Here is a 26,617-nt window from a genome sequence, read left to right on the forward strand (position 1 = left end):
CCTTTTTAGACTTCAGTTTCCTCATTAGTATTGCTTTATATTATCTCTAAAGTCCTTTCTGGACCTAGCCCTCCAAGAGAACCTGAAAATTCAGCTATTTCTTTCTGAGTATGGTCACTGTTACTACAATATGAACTTTTAACTGTTGGTTTATATAAACTTACATTGAGTTAATAAAAATAAACTGCACTAATAGGCATGTCCATTTTGTGAGTACGCACACTAGTTCCAAAGAACCGTGAGAGAGAAGGAAGTCCTGATATTTCTTATGTATATATAACAGATGTGAAATAAGTACATAATTATACCTCCTGGGCCTAAAGGAAATTGGGCAAAATGAGGATGTGAGTATGTGGCAAAAAGCTGAGCCTCCCAGCTGTATCTGGACACTTCTGAACTCCCAGCCCAGTGAGATGGCTTTGGAGCAAGGAACTGGGGACCAAAGGTGAGGCAGTTTCACTGCTGAATCCCAGGTTCCCTGAGCACTCTCCTCCAATAGCCCCTGGAGATGTTGCAGAGGCAGAATAGGGTTGTTGGGAACACAACTTAGGACAAGCCATTGTCTCTTGGAAAATAGCCTCCTCAATTTACCTTGGTTATGGGGCCCAGTTGGAACCAGATTAAGACCCTTAGAAGGTCAACCACATGGTGCCCTCCATATGTAATTTAAAATAAAAACAATATGAAGCCATAAAATATGTGCAAGGAAGTCTAATAAGGTTCTATTTTGCCTTTCATGATTTTTAAGTTATATAATATATTTTTTCTAAAACTCTCTCAAATTTTTCCTCCTGCTTTTGCTAGTACCCTCAGCACGTGCTTGGCCTGCTTCCTGGGCCTCCACGTTCATGCTCAGAAAGCTCTGCCTAATGTAGCTATGCAAGCCTGTTCTTCTCAGCCTTAACCTCAAAGGGAAAAAAAATAACTGTTCAGTCTTTCAAATAGTGTGCCTCTAAGGCTTCTTTAACTTTTGCTTTTTGTCCAGGCGAAGCGCCTTTGGCCCTCACAGGGTCCAGGATCAGTTGTTCCTCCATATAAAGGCTTAAATCTAAAACTTCCCAACCCAACACAAGCAATAGACTCCTACCAAAACACTAATTAACTTCATCAAGTTTGTTTCTCACCATCTACACTTTGTGCCAAATCCTAGCTCATCCAAAGGGTTTATGTCTTGAGATGAGTCAGAAGTTTTGGTTTCAAGGCCTAAATCAAACTCTTAAAACAGTCTTGAAAAATAAAATAAATAAATAAATAAAAAACAGTCTTGGGATCCTTTTGTAAAGTGTTCACATGGCTCCAATTATAAAGGTGGAAACCATTTAGACTATGGCCACAGGAAGGTGGTCTGGAGGTTGCTAAAGTACGTCAAATGAATGACTGAACTTGGAGTCAGAAAACCTGGGCTCAGATCTGCAACTTACAAACCTTGCAATCTTGGACAGGTGATTTAAACTCTCTACATTGCAATTTCCTAATCTGTAGAAATAAGTACTGTGATGCCTCATTTATAGGATATTTGCAAAGATTAAATAGTTTGGAGTATAAGAAAACTTTGTAACTCATATAGCATCATATATATGAGTCTTGCTATATGGACATATTGGGATTTTAGCATTAGTTTTTATATAGTTTAGTTTAGTTAAACATTTATTGAGCCCACATGCCAGACAATGAGAAAACAAAGATGAAAACCAAGGTCTCTGTGTGTGAGGAACTTACAGTCTAATGCTGGGAGAGATGACTTTAAATGACTGTGTTGAGTGTGACATGCAGTGACAGAAGAGGAGCCCCTAGCTTAGGCTCTCCAAAGGAAATATGTCAGACCTGAGTTCTGAGAGATGAATAGATTTAGGAAGGTTTGGGGCAGGAGTAGAGGTACAAAAGCAGAGGGTGTTCTAGGCAGAGGCACAGAATAGGAAAACGACATGACAGAAGGGAAACTTGCAATTCAGAATTACTTGAGAAGCAAGAACAAGATGAAAAGATGAGGCTGGAGGGGTTAATAGGGGCCAAATCTTGGAGGGTTAAGGATCTGGACCTTTTTCCAGAGACAATGGGAACCATCCATAGCAGTTTGGGTTGATTTAGTTAGATTTAAAACTGAGTAGACTTAATTGTTTTGGAAAGCTGAAAGGAGAGAGATATTGGCTGCACGTTCCACTTTCCTTCCTACTTCCTCCAGGAGAGCAGGAGGAAAGACCTCTGACCTCAGGGACTGGAAGCAAGGAGGCAAAGATGAGTGTAGATGTAGGTGAGTTTGTCAAAGAGGTGGGTATAGGATGCTGGGAGTTGGGGTAGTTTACACATCCTACCTTCATTTAGTGTTGTATAGGGTTTAGTAATTTTTTAGAGGGACATAGATCCTGGTTTAGTTTTCTTCTTGAATCCTATTCCAGCAGCTGCAGGACTCTGAGCCCAGACAAACATAAGAAATTAAGGGTTGCTAGACAGTAGATTATTTTAGAAGCTCCTCGGGTTCACTGAGACCATGACATGTGGTGTGAAGGAAGATGAGCTTATGTTGTGCCAGGGACTGCCCTGCTAAGGGCTTCCTTTCTGAGTTTCAGGAACTACAAATCAGTGAGTCTTAAGTTACATGTAGTCAGGTTCTAGGAAAATGGTTCCAGAGCTGGCATAGAAGGAAAGCTGAGAGGAGGAGTGGACATCATTATTTCTCTTGTCTTGAACACAAGTGAAACTTAACCAATTTTCTCTTCTGAAAGAGTTCTAGACTAGGAGAGAATGCCACAGACATGGTATCTATGGGTTTCAGCAAACAAAAAAGTCTAGTGATAGTCTCATGAACAAGATAAAAAAAAGTAGGCTGAATGAGTCTAGTGGTAATTAGGTATATTCAAAGAAGCCTGAGTAAATGATCACACTCAAAGAAGGAGAGATTGATGTCTCTGAATGGTCTCTACTGATTTACCACAGGGCTCTGATGTAGTCACTACTTTGATTAATGATTAGATAAAGGTATGGAAGTGAGTGTTATCAAATCTGAACATACCAAAAAATTAGAAAGTTAACTATAAGTTTGAAGTGATAGAATAAAGATTCTAAATAGGCTGAAATGATGGATAAGACAAATATGAAGAAATTCAATAGGAATAAATAAAACACCTGCATTTAGGTTAAAAACCAACAAGTTATAAGACAGTGGAGGTGTGTTTTACTAGCAAATCTTGTGTGGGGGAAAAAATTCTTAAAGATTTAGCTAGATTGAGCTGGCTTGGAGGTAATTAAGAGTCAATATGCAAGGTGTTTGCCACAAAAAATGTTGAAATAATTTCAGGCCGCATTAATGGAAATATGAAAATACCTTCTGAACTCTGAAGAAAATATTTCTTAAGATACAAAAAACATTAAAAATAAAGGAAAAGATTGATGAAAGTTGACAGTACTAAAATTAAGAAGTTCTATTCATCCAAAGTCACCATTAAGGGAGTGAAAAGGCAAGTCACACAATGAGAGATGTTTGCAACACATATAACAAATAAAAGACTCATAAATATAATATATAAGGAATTCCAACAAATCAATTAAAAATTCAGACAGATGATCCAATAGAAAAAATGTGCAAAAGATTTCAATGAACACTTCACAAAGAAGAACTCCAAATGGCCAATAAACATATGAAAAGTTATGCAATCTCATTTAAAAAGTCAGGTAAATGCAAATTACAGCCATCATTCCATTGTGTTCATACAATGGAATACTACACAGCAATAAAAACGTATAAATTCCAGCATTATATAACATGAACGAATCTTAAAAGCACAATATTGAGAGAAAAAAGCCAAACATAAAAAAAAATACAAAATGTATGGATTTCATTAATATAATATCTCAAACTATGTTGATCAGGGATGCAGGCTTAAATGGTAAAATCACAGTAAAAAGCAAAGAAGTAATTACCATGAAAATCAGGCTAACAGTTAGCTCTATGGGAGGAAGGGCCTATCATCAGGAAAGGGTAGGCAGAGGGCTCTGGCATGTTATTTTTGACCTCACTGGTTTTTACATGAGTGCTGATAATAATTTGTTAAATGCAATATTTATGGTTTTTTAACTTTTCTAAATGTGCGTTATATATCACAATTTCATAAAAGGTTGGAAAAATTTAAAAAGAAATGGCCAAGCCGTAGAATCTCTGGTGGTCAACGTAGTTAGACACAAACCAAGGTGAAATGCAAAAGTAAATTTCTCACTCTTTAATAAGTCCCTGTGCTCAGAATGCAAGATGCCTATAATAAAACACTTTTCCCATCTAAAAGGCCCAAATGGGAAACTGGGAAGAAAAGTATTCACTATTGTCTACCCTGTATTTTCAATGTAGAAAATGGAAAAAATGATTCCAGGTCAAAAAAGTTGTCAATAATTCTCTTCTTTGGGCCCTCTAATAGAAATATTACAATGGTATAACTTACCCAGCCGGCACTATTTACTGTTCTGAAACGAAGTCTGTATTTTAAAGTAGTTGATTTAGGCGCCAACACAGGCCTTTTCCATTTTATTTGAACCATTCGTTTGATGCCCAAAACTGGTTTCACACTGTAAATCTCAGGTGGTTCGGTTTTTACTGAAAATAAAAATCATACAGTTCCAATATTTGCAAAAGATCAGAAGGTACTAATAGTATCCACCCAAAATAGGGAAAAAAAAAAAACTAGAAAGGAAATGATAGTGCATATTTTGTGATCTACTCCACGCGGATGGCATTAGGAAGGCAGCGCAAAAGAAACGCTGCCCCTCCCCCTCCCCCCCTCCCCTGCCAAAATAGGAGCATCCAATGAGGAGAGGATACATTTCTATGATTTTTCTGAAAATCAGCCTTTTACTGATCCTACGCTGAGCAGAAGGGAGGTAAAAAGCAAAGACCACATGACAAGAAAATGGGCTATTCCCCTTATCTATTCTCCCTTCCCCTTGCCCTCTCTTTCCTGGACCTCCAAGATGAAGAAGTGCCCAGTACAAAAGCACCTCTCATTTCCTGTGAACACTAAAACATTCTTTTCCAAAATCTCTCTCCTTGAAAATATGTATTTTTTTTCTGGTTATAAAAGTAACACACGCTAATTGCAAAAATTTTCTAAATATAGAAAAATACAAAGAAAAACTTTAAATCATCTATAATGCCATCAACCAGAGATAACCATTATTAACATTCTGGTGTATATCTAGGCTTTTTTTCTATGTAAGTATTTGTATATTTTTAAAACAAATTTAATGTTATGCTAAATAAAGCTTTTGTCTTTTTTAATAACATTATGGAATCAGCACATACCCCCTTGCATTAAAAATTCTTCAGAACATGGTTTTTTCAAAGCTTCATAATATTCCATCTTATGGATGTACAAAACTTATTTGACCCTGTCTCTACTATTGCACATTCATAGTGTTTTCAATTTTTCATTTTAAAGCTCCCTGAGAACAGAAGCTGGGTCTTGATCACAAAACCTAAAATTAACACCTGGCACTGAGCAGGCATCAGATATGTGTTAAGTGAATAAATAAGTGGACGACAGTGCATCTTCATCTGCAGCTATGATGGTTTCCTTAGTATAGAGTGACTAAGTAAAAGAGTATGAGCATTTTTAGGGCAGCTTCTACACAGTGCCATTTTGCTTTCCAAAAAAACTCTACTAATTGCAGTTTCCATCAACAGTAACTGAATACCCATTTCACGACATCCTTGCTAGCTAGTATTGAATAGTATTATCTTTCTCATCTTTGTAATCCCTGAAGGCTTTTAGAGAGCAATATCCCTTCTTAGACCCATGGAATTAAAAACATTGGGTAAAAATATTCAGAAAGCACTTAGTAGCTACTCAAAAAATAATATGTACTTAGCATGCCTGGACTAAAGGGTAGTCATCAATATATGTGGCCATTCAGTGGATGAAGCTGTAAACAATAGATATATGAAGTAATTTTCATAACATTATTGGTATTTATTGAGCACTTGATAAAGCGTTTTTTGAGGAGAATCATTTTGTTAACTCCTCTCAACCACCTATCATTTCATATACTCATTTTTCAGAAGGTAAAACTGGGATTTTGAAAGGTTAAATAACTTTCTCATAAAAAGCCAAGCCGGGATTCATTTGTACCAACTCCAAAATTCCTTCCCTTAACCATTAAAAAGACTGCCTCTAGTTAAGAGTAAACACAAATCCCTTTTTTAGCTCCATCCAATTCTACAACTATATCACCAAGGAGATATAATGTATTAATTTTTACTCTGATTAAAAATGGCTCTCAGGGGGCCGGCCCTGTGGCTGAGTGGTTAAGTTCACGTGCTCTGCTTCAGCAGCCCAGGGTTTCGCTGGTTCGGATCCTGGGTGCAGACATGGCACCGCTTGCCAGGCCACGTTGAGGTGGCATCCCACACGCCACAACTAGAAGGACCCACAACTAAAATATACAACTATGTACCGGGGGGCTTTGGGGAGAAAAAGAAAAAATAAAATCTTAAAAAAAAATGGCTCTCAGAATTGTTCATTAAGAAACTGATATATATTTAGTGATGTCAGCAAAACGATGGACTAGAAAACTTCAAGTTTTTGTTCCCCCATGGAAACATAAAAAAATAAAAATAAATAAAATAGAAACTGGCTGAACTAACATGGTTGGTGCTCTGAAAACCAGTCAAAGGTTTACAGCAAACAAACAAATACCCAGTCAAGAAAAAGTCACCTTTCAAAGTGTTAGGGAAAGTTCTGTGGCAGTCTTACCTGCCCTTGTCTTATTCCCCACCCCTCAAGCATGTCAGTGGTCTGGAGGATGCAGAAACCCAGCTCCCACTTCCCTTCCTCAAACCACAGAGCAGAACAGACCTTATTTGCAACATTCTAATCTCTCTGGAGGAAGACTGAAAGATTGGTCTCTGTTTTGTCTAACTCAGATCTCAAGTAGGAAAAGCATCAGGTGCTGCTCATGAAAGCTGCTTGGAGACTGGGTCAAGAGATTATAGGTAGAGACATACAACAGGACATCTAAGGTCCTGAGAAGTCGGGCGAGACTTTTTGAGAACTTAAGACATTCAAAAGCAGGTATGTATAAAGAGGAATTAAGAAAGCAACATGCAGGCCAAGGCAAGTTGCACACACAGAAAAGACCCGAGAAGAATTTAAGCTTTCACCTGAGACTGATCCTTAGGCTCAGAGCAAGCCTAGCTAATCTGTGAAGGACTGCCCCAGTACAACTCAAAGTGGATCAAAAAATGAAACATAAGAGCTGAAATAATAAAACTCTTATGGGAAAATATAGCAGATCTCTGTGAACTCAGGTTAGGCAATGGTTTTTCAGATCCGACACAAAGCACAAGCAATAAGAGAATAATAGATAAACTGGACTTCATCAAAATTAAAATTTTTCTGTTTCAAAAGACAACATCAAGAAATTAGAAAGACAGGGCCAGCCCAGTGACATAGTGGTTAAGTTTGTGCCCCCTGCTTCAGCGGCCTGGGGCTTGTGGGATCAGATCCTGGGTGCGGACCAACACACCACTCATCAAGCCATACTGTGGTAGCATCCCACATACAAAATAGAGAAAGACTGGCACACAGTTAGATCAGGGACAATCTTACCAAAAAAAAAAAAAAAAAAGAAATTGGGAAGACAATTGGACTTCAGCATCATGGCAGAGTGAGTTGTTCCCTTTGTCTCTCCCCTCTAAGTTACAACCAGTAGGACATCCACTGGCGAACAAAGGACTCTCTGCACAGCACACCAGCACACCGGAGAGATCCATACATCTATATATCTGAAGGTGGGTGGACTGGACCCCCTGGATGGAGTGGAATTAGGGGAACAGCGGCAGCTCCCCAAACTGGAGGTTCCAGGATCTATGGCCATGCCTATGAACAGAGGCCCCAGAAACTGAGGTAACACCCACGAATGGAGGCCCCAGGAATCCAGGCAGCCCATGCTCACGGAGGTGCCAGGAATCATTGTGGGCCTGTGACTGGAAACTCCAGGAACTATGAGACACTTGTAACCCAGCCTCCACTCCCTCCCCTGACAGCAGTGATTCTGACACTAGCCCTTCCAGCAGTCGGAGCTGCACCCAAGATGCAAATACCCCTAGCAGTGGTGGCAGTGCCCATGACCTAAAGTTTCAAAAAGCATACTAGCACCAGAGACCAGAGGCTACAGGAGCAGTAGCAGCACTCACAGCTCAGCTCCTACCCCTCCCCTAGCAGTGGCAGATGGCACCTGCAACCTGAGATTTCAGGAAATGCAGTGGCACTTGTAGCTTAGCCCCTACCCCACCCCCAGCAGTGGTGGGTGTCAACTGTGACCTGAGGCTTCAGGAGTCACAGCAGTAACTGCGACCCAGCCCTCAGTGGCAGTACCCCAAATACCAGCCCTACCAGCAGCAGGGCCTGCATACAAGACCCCAGGCCCCTGGCAGCAGCAGTGACATCTGCAAACCCAGCACCTCTAGCAGTAGTGCTGCCAGCACCCCCAGATAACCCAGGAGCAGCAGGGAAGGTGGTGCATGTAATAGCAGCACTTGACCTCGTGGAGAGTCTGCAGAAAGCCAGAGGGGAATACGAGACCCAGGTGACCCCAGAAGCAGCAGAGGTGCTCACAGTCTGGTGAATCCAGTGGCAACACCCACGACTGCAGTGACATTGTAAGCAGCAAGGCACCAGCAAACTCAGAGGCACAAGCAGCATGAGGACACTGACAACTCTGGCAGAAGCAGTGGAGAGTGGAAAGCACAGGTTCTCAAATACAACCAGAAGAAGCTCAGAATCAAAGTAACCAAAACCTACACAAATAAGGAAGTTGTTTACTATCACAAATGTGCTGGCAGAAAAACAACTCATCAAGCACTGTGAAGAAGTAAAGTAACAGGCCAGCACAGAAAGAAAATGACAACTCTCTAGAAACCAAACTTAAAGTGACAGAAGATTGTGATCTGACAGAGAATTCAAAATAACTGTCATGAAGAAACTCAACAAGCTAGAAGAAAGCTCAGAAAGACAGTTCAATGAACTCAGGAATAAAATTAATGAACAGGAGGAGTACTTCACCAAAGAGCCATAAATTTAAAAAAAAAAAAAATCTGGAGACGAAGAACACAATTAATGAGATGAAAAATAAAGTAGAAAGCATTGGAAATACAGCAGACTACAGGAAAGAGAGAATTAGCAAGCTTGAAGATAGAAACCTAGAAATAATTCAGGTGGAAGAGGGGAGAGACCTAAGATTTTTTTTAAATGGTGAAATTCTACAAGAAACATCTGACTCAATTAGGAAAAGCAACATAAGCATAACGGGTATCCCAGAAGAAGAGAGGGAGAAAGTAGCAGAAAGCATATTTAATGAAATAATGCCTGAGAAATTCCAAACCTGGGGAAGGAAGTGGATTTACAAGTACATATAGCTAAGATAACACCTAATTATCTAAATGCAAAAAAACCTCTCTAAGGCACATTATATTTAAAGTGTCAAAAGTCAAGGACAAAAATGAATATTAAGGGTGGCCAGAGAGAGGGAAATAACTTATAAAGGAACATACATTAGGCGATCAGAGATTCTCAGCAGAATTCTACAGGCTAGGAGAGAGTGTAATGATATTTTCAAAATGTTGAAAGATAGAAATTATCAGCCAAGAATACTCTATCCAACAAAGTTTTCCTTCAGATATGAAGGAGAAATAAAGGCTTTCCAAGACAAACAAAAGCTGAGGGGATTGAGCACCACTAGACCTGCCTTTCAAGTAATGTTGTAAGGAGCCCTCCTATCTGAAACAAAAAGGCAAAGGCATACAAAGATTTGCATAAGGTGATAAACAGATAGACAGAATCAGAAAATTGCAACTCTGTATCAGAATTAGTTAGCAAACACTTAATTATAACATAAAAGCTAAGGAAAGGAAAGCATCCAAAATAGAACCACTTCAAGTTGGTAACAAACTCACAATACAAAAATGGATAATTTGTAGCAACAAAACCACAGAAAGGGAAGAGGACAGGGAAGGAATCTGCATAGGCTAGTGGAGATAAGAGGCTATCAGAAAAAGGACTATCTAAAAAAAAAACAAAAAACAAAAAAGGGGCCAGCGACGTGGCCAAGTGGTTAAGTTTGCACGCTCCACTTCAGCAGCCCAAGGTTCGGATCCTAGGATGTGGCACTGCTCATTAGACCATGCTGAGGCAGCATCCAACATGCTACAACTAGAAGAACGTACAACTAAAAAAATATACAACTATGTACTGGGGGGATTTGAGGAGAAAAAATCAGGAAAAAAAAAGATTGGCAACAGATGTTAGCTCAGGTGCCAATCTTTAAAAAAGAAAAGAAAAGAAAGAGGACTATCTCATATATGAGATCTTTTATACAAACTTTATGGTAACCACAAAACAAAAAATCAGAGCAAAGTCACAAATCATAAGAGGAAACTGAGAAAAACATCACAGAAAACCACCAAACTGAAATAGCAGACAGAAATACAAGGGGAAAGAAACAATGGAAGTACAGAACTACCAGAAAACAAAAGATAAAATGCCAGTATTAAGCCCTCATATATCAATAATCACTCTAAATGTAAATGGATTGAATTCACCAATCAAAAGACACAGAGTGGCTTGATGGTTTAAAAAACAAGACACAACAATATGCTGCCTCTATGAGACCCACGTCAGCTCTAAAGACAAATATAGACTCAGAGGGAGAGGACAGAAGATGATACTCCAAGTAAATGGCAACCAGAAGAAAGTGGGTTTGTGATACTTATATCAGACAAAATAGACTTCAAGCCAAAAAAGACAACAAGAGACAAAGACGGACATCATACAATGATAAGACAGACATCCCACCAAGAAGACATAACATTTATTAATATAAATGCACCTACCGTAGGAGCACCAAAGTATATAAAGCAACTATTAAAAGACCTAAAGGGAGAAAGTGACAGCAACACAATAATAGTAGGGGACGTTAATACCCCACTAACATCAATGGATAGATCATCCAGAGTCGACAAGGGCACATTGGCCTTAAGTGAAAAACTAGACCAGATGAACTTAATAGAGATATATAGGACATTCCATCCAAAAGCAACAGAATACACATTCTTCCCAAGTACACGTGGAACATTCTCAAAGATAGACCATATGTTGGGTGGGAAAACAAGTCTCAATAAATTTAAGAAGATGAAAATCATATCAAGCATCTTTTCCAACCACAATGGTATGAAGCTAGAAATCAATCACAAGAAAAAAGCTAGAAAAATCAAACATGTGGAGATTAAACAACATGCTACTGAACAACTACTGGATCAATGAAGAAATCAAAGGAGAAATAAAAAAATACCTGGAGACAAATGAAAATGAAAACACAATATACAAAAATCTATGCGATGCAGCAAAAGCACTATTAAGAGGGACATCTACAGGAGAAGGGGCGGAGCAAAATGACGGGATGAGCTGACCTGGGATTCTCTCCCCTCCAAAATAAAAGAAAGGATTGGAAAAACTGAATTTCAGAGAATAAATCTAATGCCAACACATTAGAGACCTACAATACCAAGAAGGCGGAGATCATAAACCTTGCTAACGGCCTCGGAGGTGCTGTAACAGGTAGGAGAGACCGTCGCTCCCCCCCCCCAGAGTCTGCGATCCCTGCTGCACGGTCCGGGAAGGAGCAGGGGAGGGGCCGTGTGACCGGGGGATCATCCAGGACTCCTGACGCTGGTTCAGTGGAAACCCACTGACGGGGGAAAGCTTCCGTGTGCGGGGACCCCATAAACCCAGGGCCTCGGGAGATCAGAGAACAGAACTGATCTGAATCCAGATCGGCATGAAAGAATAGCAGCCTCTCCCTCCCAGCAAAGCGCACTGGGCACTGCCATCTTGCCCGAAGGCAGAGAGCTCAGAACTCGAGGCTCTCAACCCCCATCTAGTGGCAACAGACTGTAACTGCAACCGAATTCTACCACCATGTGAAAAAAACGCTCTTCTACCATCCAGCACTTTATAAAAGCCCCAGACCAGAAGGAAAACAATAAAAACATAGAATTAAGTCCTGAGGACTTGGAATTAGGTAAACTAAGTGATAATGAGTTCAGAGCAGCTATAATCAAAAAACTCAATGAGGTAGAGAGAAAGACAGAGAAACAAGCCAATGAGTTCTGGAGTTACTTCACAAAAGAGATTGAAATCATAAAGAAGAATCAAACAAAATTACTAGAGATGAAAAACACAATGGACCAGATAAAACAGAATACGGATTCCCTGAATGACCGTGTAGACACCATAGAAGAGCAAATTAACATAATTGAAGACAGACAGGCTGAATGGCTCCAGACAGAGGAAGAAAGAGAACTAAGAGTTAAAAAAAACTGAGGAAAATCTCCGAGAGATAGTGGATTCAATGAGGAGTAAGAACTTAAGGATCATAGGAATTCCCGAGAACGTGGAAAAGGAAAATGGAGCAGAAAGTGTGCTTAACGAAATTATTGAAGAGAACTTCCCAAATCTAGGGATTGATGGAGAAATGTGTGTAGAGGAAGCTTTCAGATATCCTAGATTTGTCAATGTAAAAAGACCTACTGCAAGGCACATAGTAGTACAATTGGCAAGAAGGAAATATAAAGAAAGAATACTCAGGGAAGTAAGAAAAAAGAAGAGAATAACCTATAAAGGAGCCCCTATCAGACTTTCAGCGGATTTCTCTACAGAAACCTTACAAGCTAGGAGAGAATGGAGTGACATATTCAAAGCTTTAAAAGATAAAAATCTTCAGCCAAGAATACTCTATCCAGCAAGAATTTCCTTCAGATATGAGGGAGAAATTAAATCTTTTCCAGACAAACAAAAGTTAAGGGAATTTGTAACTAAAAGCCCTCCACTACAAGAAATCCTCAAGAAGGCTCTCATACCTGAAAAAAGAAAAAAGGGAGAAAGGGGTCACAATCCACAGACTAGGGAGACCGATGGGTAGAACCAGAACAGGATAGCAAATATTCAACTATAGCATTAGTGTAAAGGTAAGGGGACTACCAAACCAAGGACGATCTTATCACTCTAACTACAAATTCATAACATGAGTTGGAATAAGAAATGAAAATAATTATTTAAGAGGGGAAGAGCAAAGGGTCTAAATCAGTATTGGCCATGTAAGTAAGAGACCACCAGAGAATAGACTATACTATACATGAGATTCTAAATACAAACTTCAGGGTAGACACTAAAATAAAATACAGAACAGAGTCACAAATCATAAATAAGGAAAAATCTAAGAAACCCAGAATAAGAAATTGCAGTATTAAATGGGTAGGCTAAAGCACACAGGAAAAGAAACACAGGAAAACAAGATAATGAGCGACAGATTGACAGCATTAAGTCCACATGCATCAATAATCACTCTCAATGTAAACGGATTGAACTCTCCAATAAAAAGACACAGAGCAGCAAAATGGATTAAAGAACAAGATCCAACAATTTGTTGCCTCCAAGAAACATACCTCAGGCCCAAGGACAAAACACAGGCTCAGGGTGAAGGGGTGGAGGACAATACTTCAAGCTAATAGCAAGAAAAAAAAAGGCAGGTGTTGCAATTCTTATATCAGACAAAGTGGATTTCAAAATAAGACAGGTAAAGAGAGACACAGAGGGACAATATATAACGAGCAAAGGGACACTTCTTCAAGAAGAAATAACGCTTATAAATATCTATGCACCCAACACAGGAGCACCAAGATTCATAAAGCAACTATTAACAGACCTAAAGGAAGATGTTAAAAACAACACAATAATAATAGGGGACCTCAACACCCCACTCACATCAATGGATAGATCATCCAGACAGAAAATCAACAAGGAAATAGTGGAATTAAATGAAAAACTAAAACAATTGGACTTAATAGACATATACAGATCACTTCACCCTACAAGAGCTGAATACACATTCTTCTCAAGTGCACATGGAACATTCTCAAGGATAGACCATATGTTGGGAAACAAGGCAAGCCTCTACAAATTTAAAAAAATTGAAATAATAACAAGCATCTTCTCCGATCATAATGCTATAAGGCTAGAAACTAATTACAAGAAAAAAGCTGAGAAAGGCACAAAGATGTGGAGACTAAACAATACACTACTGAACAAGCAATGGATCATTGAAGAAATTAAAGAAGAAATCAAAAAATACCTGGAAACAAATGAAAATGATAGCATGCCATACCAACTCATATGGGATACAGCAAAAGTTGTATTAAGAGGAAAATTCATTGCAATACAGGCACATCTTAACAAACAAGAAAAATCCCAAATAAGTAATCAAACTACACCTAAGTGAACTAGAGAAAAAAGAACAAATAAAGCCCAAAGTCAGCAGAAGGAGAGAAATAATAAAAATCAGAGCAGAAATAAATACTATTGAAATGAAAAAGGCAGTAGAAAGGATCAATGAAACAAAAAGCTGTTTTTTTGAGAAGATAAATAAAATTGACAAACCCCTAGCCAGACTTACAAAGAAAAGAAGGAAGAAAGCTCAAATAAACAAAATCAGAAATCAAAGAGGAGAAATAACAACAGACTCTGCAGAAATACAACGGATTATAAGAGAATACTATGAAAAACTATATGCCAACAGAATGGATAACCTACAGGAAATGGATTAATTCTTGGACTCCTACAATCTCCCAAAGCTCACTCAAGAAGAGGCAGACAATTTGAACAGACCAATCACAAGGAAAGAGATTGAAACAGCAATCAAAAACATCCCAAAGAATAAAACCCCAGGACCAGATGGCTTTCCTGGGGAATTCTACCAAACTTTCAGGGAGGATTTAATACCTATCCTTTTCAAGCTATTCCAAAAAATTAGCGAAGATGGAACACTTCCTAACACATTCTATGAGGCCAACATCATGCTGATACCAAAACCAGACAAGGACACCACGAAAAAAGAAAACTACAGGCCAATATCACTGATGAACATAGATGCAAAAATTCTAAACAAAATTTTGGCAACCAGAATTCAGCAATTCATCAAAAGGATCATACATCATGATCAGGTGGGATTCATACCAGGGACTCAGGGATGGTTCAACATCCGCAAATCAATCAACGTGATACACCACATCAACAAATTGAGGAATAAAAACTACATGATCATCTCAATAGATGCAGAGAAGGCATTTGACAAGATCCAACAGCCATTTATGATAAAAACTCTGAACAAAATGGGCATAGAAGGAAACTACCTCAACATAATAAAGGCCATATATGACAAACCCATAGCCAACATCATACTCAATGGGCAAAAACTGAACACCATCCCCCTGAAAACAGGAACGAGACAAGGATGCCCTCTATCACCACTCTTATTCAACAGAGTACTGGAGGTCCTGGCCAGATCAATTAGGCAAGAAAAAGGAATAAAAGGAATCCAAATAGGGAGGGAAGAAGTGAAACTCTCGCTGTTTGCAGATGACATGATCTTATATATAGAAAACCCCAAAGAATCCATTGGAAAACTCTTAGAAGTAATCAACAACTACAGCAAAGTTGTAGGGTACAAAATCAATTTGCATAAATCAGTAGCATTTCTATACTCCAATAACGAACTAACAGAAAAAGAACTCAAGAATACAATACCATTCACAATCACAACAAAAAGAATAAAATACCATGGGGTAAATTTAACTAAGGAAGTGAAGGACCTATACAATGAAAATTACAAGGCCTTTCTGAGAGAATTGGATGACAACATAAGGAGATGGAAAGACATTCCATGTACATGGATTGGAAGAATAAACATAGTTAAAATGTCCATTCTACCTAAAGCAATCTACAGATACAACGCCATCCCAATCAGAATCCCAATGACATTCTTTACAGAAATAGAACAAAGAATCCTAAAACTCATATGGGGCAACAAAAGACCCCGAATTTCTAAAGCAATGCTGAGAAAAAGAACAAAACGGGAGGCGTCTCAATCCCTGACTTCAAAACATACTACAAAGCTACAGTAATCAAAACAGCATGGTATTGGTACAAAAACAGGTGCACATCAATGGAACAGAATTGAAAGCCCAAAAATAAAAGCACACATCTATGGACAGCTTATCTTCGACAAAGGAGCTGAGGGCATACAATGGAGAAAAGAAAGTCTTTTCAACAAATGGTGCTGGGAAAACTGGAAAGCCACATGTAAAAGAATGAAAATTGACCATTCTTTTTCACCATTCACCAAAATAAACTCTAAATGGATCAAAGACCTAAAGGTCAGACCTGAAACCATAAGGCTTCTAGAAGAAAATGTAAGCAGTACTCTCTTTGACATCAGTATTAAAAGGATCTTTTCAGACACCATGCCTTCTCAGAGAAGGGAAACAATAGAAAGAATAAACAAATGGGACTTCATCAGACTAAAGAGCTTCTTCAAGGCAAATGAAAACAGGATGGAAACAAAAAAACAACCCACTAACTGGGAAAAAATATTTGCAAGTCATATATCTGACAAAGGCTTAATATCCATAATATATAAAGAACTCTCACAACTCAACAACAAAAAATCAAACAACTCGATAAAAAAATGGGCTGGAGAAATGAACAGACATTTCTCCAAAGAAGATATACGGATGGCCAATAGGCACATGAAAAGATGCTCATCATCACTGATCATCAGGGAAATGCAAATCAAAACTACACTAAGATATCACCTTACACCCATTAGAATGACAAAAATATCTAAAACTAATAGTAACAAATGTTGGAGAGGTTGTGGAGAAAAAGGAACTCTCATACACTTCTGGTGGGAATGCAAACTGGTGCAGCCACTATGGAAAACAGTATGGAGATTCCTCAAAAAATTAAAAATAGAGCTACCATACGATCCAGCCATCCCACTACTGGGTATTTATCCAAAGAGCTTGAAGTCAGCAATCCCAAAAGTCCTATGTACCCCAATGTTCATTGCAGCATTATTTACAATAGCCAAGACATGGAAGCAACCTAAGTGCCCATCAACAGACGAATGGATAAAGAAGATGTGGTACATATATACAATAGAATACTACTCAGCTGCAAAACAGAACAAAATCATTCCATTTGCAATAACATGGATGGACCTTGAGGGAATTATGTTAAGTGAAATAAGCCAGCTAGAGAAGGATAATCTGTGTATGACTCCACTCATATGAGGAATTTAAAAATGTGGACTAAGAACAGTTTAGTATGGTACCAGGGGAAAGGTGGGGTGGGGGGTGGGCACAAAGGGTGAAGTGGTGCACCTACAACATGAATGACAAACATTAACGTACAACTGAAATTTCACAAGATTGTAACCTATCATTAACTCAATAAAAAAAAAAAGAGGGACATCTACAGCAATACAGGCCTATCTCAACAAACAAGAAATATCTCAAACAATCTAACACTACACATAAAAGAACTAGAAAAAGAAGAACAAATGAATCCCCAACACATACAAGAAAGGAAATACTAAAAATCAGAGAAGAAATAAATGAAATAGAGACTAAAAAGACAATAGAAAGGATCAATGAAACTAAGAACTGGTTCTTTGAAAAGACAAACAAAATTGACAAACTCTCAACTAGACTCAGTAGGAAAACAAGAGAGCAGGCTCAAATCAATAAAATCAGAAATGAAAGAGGAGAAATTACAATGGATACCATATAAATACAAAGAATTATAAGAGAATACTATGAAAAACTATACACCAACAAATTGGATAACCTAGAAGAAATGAATAAATTATTAGAATCATACAACCTCCCAAAACTGACTCAAGAAGAAATAGACGATCTGACTAGACTAATCACAAAGAGAGAGACTGAAACAGAAATCAAAAATCTCCCTGGGGCCAGCCCCATGACTGAGTGGTTAAAGTTCTGCAGGCTCTGTTTTGGTGGCCCAGGTTTGCGGGTTTGGATCCCAGGCACGGACTTGCTCCACTCATCAGCCATGCTGTGGAGGTATCCCACATACAAAATAGAGGAAGACTGGCACAGATGTTAGCTCAGGGCTAATCTTCCTTGAGTGAAAAAAAAAGGAAAATTGGCAATGAATGTTAGCTCAGGGAGAATCTTCCTCACCAAACAAAAAGAAAGAAAAAATTCTCCCACGAAAGTCAAGGATCAGACAGCTTCTCTGGTGAATTCTACCAAACACTCAGAAATTTAATTCTTATCCTTCTCATACTTTTCCAAAAACTTGAATAGGATGGGGACACTTCCTAACTCATTTTATAAGGCCAGCATTACCCTGATACCCAAACCAGACAAGGATAACATAAAAAAGGAAAATTATAGGCCAATATCACTGATGAACATGGATGCAAAAATCCTCAACAAAATATTAGCAAATAAAATACAACAGTACATTAAAAGGATCATACACAACAAACAAGTGGGATTTATTCCAGGGACGCAGGGATACAACATCCACAAAGCAATCAATGTGATATGCCAAATTAACAAAATGAAGAATAAAAATCACACAATCATCTCAATAGATGCAGAGAAAAAACTGGACAAGATTCTACAACCATTTATGACATAAACTATCAATAAAATGGGTGTAGAAGGAAAGTGCTTCATAATAAAGGCCATATATGATAAATCCACAGCCAACATCATACTCAGTGATGAAAAACTGAAAGCTATTCCTCTAAGAAGAGGAACAAGAAAAGGATGCCCACTTTCACCACTCTTATTCAACATAATATAGGAAGTCCTAGTCTGAGCAATTAGGCAAGAAAAAGAAATAAAAGGGATCCAAATTGGAAAGGAAGAAGTAAAACTGTCATTATTTGCAGATGACATGATTCTATACACAGAAAATTCTAAAACATCCACCCAAAAACGATTAGAAATAATTAACAAATAAAGTTTCAGGGTATAAAATCAACATACAAAAATCGGTCACATTTCTATACAGTAACAATAAACTAGCAGAAAGAGAAATCAAGAATATAATCCCATTTACAATCACATCAAAAGAATAAAATACCTAGGAATAAATTTAACGAAGGAGGTGAAAGACCTGTACACTGAAAACTATAATATATAAGTGAAAGAAATGGAAGAAGATATGAAGAAATGGAAAGCTATTCCATGCTCATGGATTAGAAGAATTAACAAAGGTAAAATGTCCATATTACCTAAAGCAATCTACAGATTCAATGCAATCTCATTCAGAATTCCAATGGCATTTTTCACAGAAATAGAACAAGGAATCCTAAAATTTATATGGAACAACAAAAGACCCCAAATTGCCAAAGTAACCCTGAGAAAAAAGAAGAAAGCTAGAGGTATCATACTTCCTGATTTTAAAGTATACTACAAAGTTATAGTGATCAAAACAGCCCACCACTGTGAGAAAAACAGACACCCAGATCAATGGAACAGAACAGAGAGCACAAAAATAAACCAATACATCTATGAAAAGCTAATTTTCAACAAAGGAGCCGAGAACATACAATGAAGAAAGGAAAATCTCTTCAACAAATGATGCTGGGAAAACTGGTCAGCCCCATGCAAAAGAATGAAAGAAGACCATTATCTTACACCATACACAAACATTAACTCAAAATGGATTAAAGTCTTGAAGGTAAGATGTGAAACCATAAAACTACTAGAAGAAAACATAGGCCATTTGCTCTCTGACATGGGTCTTAGCAGCATCTTTTTGAATACCACGTCTCCTCAGGCAAGGAAAACAAAATAAAAAATAAACAAATGGTACTACCTCAACCTAAAAAGCTTCTGCAAGGCAAATGAAACCATTGATAAAATGAAAAGACAACTCAACAACTTGGAGAAAATATTTGCAAATCATATATCTGATAAGGAGTTAATTTCCAAAATATATAAAGAACTCATACAACTCAACAACAAAAAACCAAACAACCCGATCAAAAAATGGGCAGAGGATATGAACAGACATTTTTCCAAAGAAGATATACAGATGGCCAACAGGCACATGAAAAGATGTTTAACATCACTGATTACAAATGGCTATTATTAAAAATATAAGAAATAAGTGCTGCAGAAGATGTGGAGAAAAAGGAACTCTAGTACACTGCTGGTAGGAACGCAAAGTGGTGCAGCCACTATGGAAAACAGTATGGAGAGTTCTCAAAAATTAAAAATAGAAATACCGTATGATCCAGCTATTCCACTTCTGGGTATTTATCAAAAGAATACAAAAACACTAATTCAAAAAGAAATATGCATCCCTATGTTGACTGCAGCATTATTCACAATAGCCAAGATATGGAAGCAACTTAAGTGCCCCTCAACAGATGAAGGGACAAAGATAAGATGGTATACATATACAATGGAATAGTACTCAGCCATAAAAAAGATGAAATCTTGCCATTTGCCACAACATGGAAGAACTTTGAGGGTATCATGCTAAGCAAAATAAGTTAGATGGAGAAAGACAATTACCATACGACTTCACTTATATATGGAAGATAAACAAACACATAGATACGAAGAACAGATTGGTGGTTACCAGAGGGGAAGGAGGTAGGGGGAGGGTGAAAGGGGTAAAGAGGCACATGTGTATGGTGACAGATGGCAACTAGACCTTTGGTGGTGAGCACAATGCAGTCTATACAGAAGCTGAAATTTAATGATGTACACCTGAAATTTATATAATGATATAAATCAATGTGGCCTCAATGAAAATAAAGATATTGAAAAGATAACCCACAGAAAGGGAGAAAATATTTGCAAATCATATATCTGATAAGGAACTTGTACCTAGAATAGATAAACAGCTCTTAAAACTTAACAATAAAAAGACAGCACAACCTAAAAATCGGTAAAGGATTTGGATAAATATTTCTCTAAAGAAGATATACAAATAGCAAATTAGCACATGAAAAGACGCTCAACATCATTAGTCATTAGGTAAATGCAAATCAGAACCATATTGAGATACCACTTCAAACATACTAGGATGGCTATAATCAAAAAGACAGGCAATATCTAGTGTTGAGGATATGGAGAAGTTGGAACCTTTATAAATTTCTGGTGGGAATGTAAAATGGTGCAGCCACTTTCATAAAGTTTGGCAGTTCTTCAAAAAGCTAAAGACAGAGTTATCATTATTACCCAGCAATTTCACTAGGTATGTATCTAAGGGAATTGAAACATATGTCCACACAGAACTTGTACACAAATATTCATAACAGTATTATTCATAATAACCAAAAAGTGGAAACAACCCAAATGTTGATCAACTGATGTATAGATAAACAAAATGTGGTATATCCCTACCGTAGAATATTATTCAGCTATGAAAAGGACTAAAATACTGATAAATGCTACAACATGGCTGAACCCTGAAAACATTATGCTAAGTGAAATAAATCAGATCCAAAGACCACATATTGTATCATTGCATTTATATAAAATGTCAAAAACAGGCAAATCCATAAAGACAGAAAATAGACTAGTGGTTGCCAAAGGTTGGAGGAAGGGAGAAATAAAGTACTGGGGACTGGCTATTATGGGTATGAAGTTTCTTTTGGGGGTGATGAAAAGGTTCTGGAATTAGATACTGATGACGTTTGCACAACTTTGTGAATATGATTTAAAAAAAACAGTGAATTGTCATTTTTAAAAGGTGAACTTTTAAATGGCATGTGAATTATATCTTAATAAAGATATAATTGGTGAAATATGGTGGAATAAATATGGTGAAAACAAGTGTCTGAAAAAGAATTAAAAAGGTAAGAATTAGTAAGATTATTACTTTTTTTTTTAAGATTTTTATTTTTTCCTTTTTCTCCCCAAAGCCCCCTGGTACATAGTTGTATATTCTTCGTTGTGGGTCCTTCTAGTTGTGGCATGTGGGACGCTGCTTCAGCGTGGTTTGATGAGCAGTGCCATGTCCGCACCCAGGATTCAAACCAACGAAACACTGGGCCGCCTACAGCAGAGTGCGCGAACTTAACCACTCGGCCACAGGGCCAGCCCCAGTAAGATTATTTTTTAAAATAAGAGTTTTACTCTCTTTTCCTACATGAGCAATGATATTTTGAGGGGAAAAACTCTGTTTCTTTGAGTACAATTTATGGTACAAACTGCAAGAGGAAATCAGGGACCAGCAAAAATGTTTCTTCTCATGCCTTTTTTTTCAGTGATCAATTCCTTCTCTCCTTCCTTTTTTCCTTCTTTCCTTTCTTCCTTCCTTTATTTCTTCCTTCCTTTTCCCTTCCTTTCCTCCATCTCTCTCTTCCTTCTTCAATAAGAAAACAAATTTTCTGTATATCCATAACACACACCTACTATATCTTTGAGCTTTGAGTCTACTTTTGAGTCCACAGATATCTCTTTAAAAAGAAAAAAGAAGGGGGTATCTCTTAATAAAAGTATATAAGAATATCAAATGACACTTACCTATGGTATCTAATCTCCATTGTGTTATATCAGATTTAATTATACCGTCTGCATTTTGAGCTTCCACTTGAATGGTGTAATTATCTGGTATTGTTATTGGTGGAGGATAAAAAGAGCATGAGGTACGAGCTGTACTTGTAGAATTACCAGTAGTACAATGATCACTTTTACGTCCAAAACAGCTTTGAAAGAAAAAGTTATTCAACACAACTTTAGTACAGCAGTTTGGAATATATTAGCCATACTTAATATATTAAACACATATCTGTTAGTTTCACTCTGGGTTTCTCTTGAGAAGTGTATAGTCCAGAATTTAGTGTCCCTGTCTCCAAACTCCTTCCTCACCTCCAAAGAGAGATAAAAATTACCTGCTTCCTGCCTACCTGAGTTGCTATGAACCGTGGAGACCTCCTTGAAACCCTATGAGTCTATCAAAAGCTACACTCATAACGCATTTCCTATTGATAAAAAATAATGACTAGACCCCTGAAAATCCAAGATTCTAGCCTTGAGAACTTATTCTTAAAAAATAAAATCAAAGACGATTTGTTAAATAAATTATGGTAAATAGATAAATTTTAAAATGATAGTTTTTAATACATCTATATTTATTGACATGAAAAGATACCCATGCTCAATTGTTGGTGAAAAAAAGCAGGATACATATTATGTACAGAATGCTCAAATTTATAGAAACATATTTACATAACTATTCTTAGAGATGTCTGGAAAGATCATCAAAATGTTAATATTGTTACCTTTGTTGGTAAGATCTGGGGTGATATTTTATGTTCTTTATATTTTTCAGATTGAATTTCTTGCCACTGGTATATATTGTTTTTGGAAAACTCATTACAATTATTTTCCTAAAGAGATAGATAATTTAAACCCTACCAAGGTGTAACTTAATGACAACAAGAACTCATATTGGTAGGAATCACATGCGTGGATATAGCTATCATCCACGTGGCTCTGGGGATTATGTAGGAGACGGAGTAGGCCGAGAACAGAAAAGGAGGCCCTTCTTACAAGGTGCCATTGTTTGCTGGGGCAGGGGGTGAGGGAGCAGAGCTTGGACACACAGCATCATGGGATTTTGAAAGTAGAAAGGACCTCAAGGGTTTTCTACGGTTATTGTGCAGTGCAGAAATGGCCTCCAGGGTAATGCTGTGTCCAGGTTACAAGTACAGGCTCTAGAAGCAGACCAGGTTTGAATCCTGGCTTTGCCCCTATTAACCCTATGCCTTGGGCAAATTTCTCAACCTCTTTGTGCCGTAGTTTTCTCATCTCTATAATGAGAATAGTAATATACCTATAGCATAGGTTTGTTCTGAGGATGAAAGGAGTTAATATACATAAAATACTTTTAAAATGTCAAGCACATAGTCTAAATGTGAGGTAATATTGTTGCTACTAGTACTATTATAATAGTTGAATATTTTTGTGTTTATTCATGCTAGAACCTTTGAGAAATACTCCTTCATCCCTTTTCTACACCTCTAGAGATCGTTCAAGTTTCAGTTCAAAAACCACTACTTCCATGAAGGCATTCCAATCCCTCTTTTTCTTCTCTGAGGAAAAATCAATTCCTATTGTTTCTGGGCATCAGTAGGTTTTTGTTCATACTACTGACCCACTGTAATCCACCCTCAGAGTTGACTAACCACAAGGAAATCCTTCCATTCTGCTTGGAAGAGATGGTCTCAGTGATAAACTCACAAAAATACAAGCCAGTCTGGGACTCTTGGAGAACCTAGCAGGCCTGGGGTCATCAACTGGGGCTGTGTATAGGTCTTAGGACACCCAGGGGTTTCCTGCTTCTACATGACCAGCTGGCAATAATAATGACAATCCAAAGGAAGCAGCGGAGGGGCAGGGGAAGAAATGACTCTTTAAAACAGAAATATAGGAGTAAACCTACTGAGGCTTACAGATTTTCATTCTACAGGCTCTTCCTATTCAACATTGGGCTTAGAACCAACAAGTCTGGGAGAAGATAAGTCATTTGGACTATGGATTATTGGGCTTTTATCATCCTTATTTTCTAAAGGAGGGGTTAGCAAACTATAGCCTGCAAGTCAGATATAATCTACCTCCTGTTCTTGTGTGGCCCACAGGCTAAGAACAGGTTTTACATTGTTAAATGGATGGGGGAAAACAATAATAAGAAGAGTATTTTGTGGCATGTGAAAATTATATGAAATTCAAGTTACAGTGTCCATAAATAAGGTTTTATTTAGGACAGTCAGCTCCATTGTATGTTTTACATACTGTCTATAGCAGCTTTCCTGCTACAGAAATAGTGTTGAGTAGTTTGACAAAAACCCATGTCTCTCCAGGCCTAAAATATTTACTATCTACCCCTTTACAGAAAAAGTTTGCCAACCCCTGTTTTAAGTCATCTCTCTGATATATTCATTGATATGCCAGTGCTGCAAAGAACACTGTTTACTTCTTTTCCTTTCTTCTCCTGTAAAACATGAAGTGGACCTTTCCTTACAACACCACTTACCAATTTCCAAGGAGTGAAAAAAAAAGGAATATATATGAGATCTTGCATTCAAAAACAAAACAAAACAAAAACTTGGAACTATAGACTTTCTTTTTGGAATGGAAAAGACTTAAAGATCATCTTTCAATAGTCCCCAACATGGGCCTCCTTATTCCTCGGGGAACATGAAGGACATTTCAAGAGCTATTTTAAAAATTTCAAAAAATCCTTCTCTAAAATATCTAGCTTTTGGCTAGGATTATAATAAAAATTTTATATTTACATTATAATAGAATTAGAATAAAAAGGGATATTTGTGGTAGTGAAGAATTGGGATTCACTGTCCTGGTGGAATATTGTTTGAGAGGGGTCACACAGCAAATTAGTAGCAGTCTGAGGTAGATCTGCCTCTTAGTTTTGGGTCTATAACCCTATTTACTATATCTGAATCCATGAATAATGGACAGTTTATAACACATTCTGGAAAGAGGAGGAATATAGTTGAATATAGTAAATAAACAGATTTTTCCACTGTGCTTATCACTGGTGACGACTCTCGCCAATCCAGCAGCTCTAGGAGGAAGCCATCATGCAGCTATACCTGCCCTCCCTCTGTAGCTGCAGATCCTGTCAGCATGGCTGCAAGTAGCCAAGATATCACCCCAACCACTGGATGCATATCGTGGTCACCCAGAAGCTGTAACTGAGAAAACATTTTACTTCATAAGTGACTTGAATCATGAGTGAGCCAGGAGCCTCCGCCTCCCCTCTTACTCCCACTGAGAGCACACAAGCTCCTGTACTTACTAAGTTCTCTTAACTGTGTACCATGTATCACTGGCTTCTTTTTCTGGACTCCAGGTGCAAGTAAAATTTCTCTCGTAGTAGAAGATGCAAGAAATGTTCTCAGGCTTAGCCAGCAGAACTAAAATAAAACACACAACTTCAGTACATGATAAATACTGCCAGCATTGAATATTTTGATGAAAATAAGCTAATCAAAAGCTGGATTTGTTGGTTAGTTGCTAGGTATAATACATTCTCCTCATCAGGTCCATGGAAAAAAGTCTAACTCAATCTCTTCAATTATTCCCTATGAAGAGCTGGATTTCTAATTTTTACATTCTTACTCAAAAAAGCAATATTTGAGGAGCAAACATTACATTAAGACACTGGGAAAATACAAAGTGTTAGTGAAATACTAAATAAAGCATCAAATGATAAAACCACTCTGGATAACTGGGCAATGGATGATGTAGGGAGAAGAGAAAAATACAAAACGTTGAACTATGCCACACTTCGACCTTATCTATCAATAATTTTTTACCAGGAGAGTGTATAAAAGAGAAAATTTCTGAAATATCTTCAGCTGTATTTTCATATCTTATAAATCTTTCTCCTTCTAGTTCCCCATCCAATAACATCCATCCCTTCATACAGAGAGTAGATACTACCTCTAGAACAGGGATCTAGACCCTCAAGGGGTCCAGAGATAGAATTCAGGGGTGCATGAAATTAAATAGGAAAAATTATGCATCTTTATTTTTCCTGAATCTATCGTTGACATTTACAAATTCCTTCCATCATGAATGTGGTCAGCAACCTACAGTAACATCACTACTTGTAACTTTGTCACCATTAAAAATCACAGTTACTTTCTGTTATATTTCAGTTGTTGCAGATACCATGAAATATCAAATACTATTGTCACTATTACTAAATTA

At 37.7% G+C, this 26,617-nt stretch overlaps 1 protein-coding gene across 7 annotated transcripts in view; it reads right to left on the reverse strand.

The window, feature by feature from the left end:
- Positions 1-26,617, reverse strand: part of IL31RA (interleukin 31 receptor A) — an 81,309-nt gene that overhangs the window by 30,769 nt on the left and 23,923 nt on the right. For all 7 annotated transcript variants that reach the window (XM_070587562.1, XM_070587558.1, XM_070587563.1 and 4 more), the window contains exons 3-5: positions 25,701-25,818; positions 22,403-22,584; positions 4,431-4,582 (exon numbers count right to left, since the gene is read on the reverse strand). In XM_070587562.1, coding sequence (XP_070443663.1) covers positions 4,431-4,582; positions 22,403-22,584; positions 25,701-25,818 — 452 coding nt within the window. The remainder of the gene's footprint in view (positions 1-4,430; positions 4,583-22,402; positions 22,585-25,700; positions 25,819-26,617) is intronic.

Source organism: Equus przewalskii, chromosome 20 (assembly GCF_037783145.1).
Source record: "Equus przewalskii isolate Varuska chromosome 20, EquPr2, whole genome shotgun sequence".
Taxonomy (NCBI): Eukaryota; Metazoa; Chordata; class Mammalia; order Perissodactyla; family Equidae; genus Equus; species Equus przewalskii.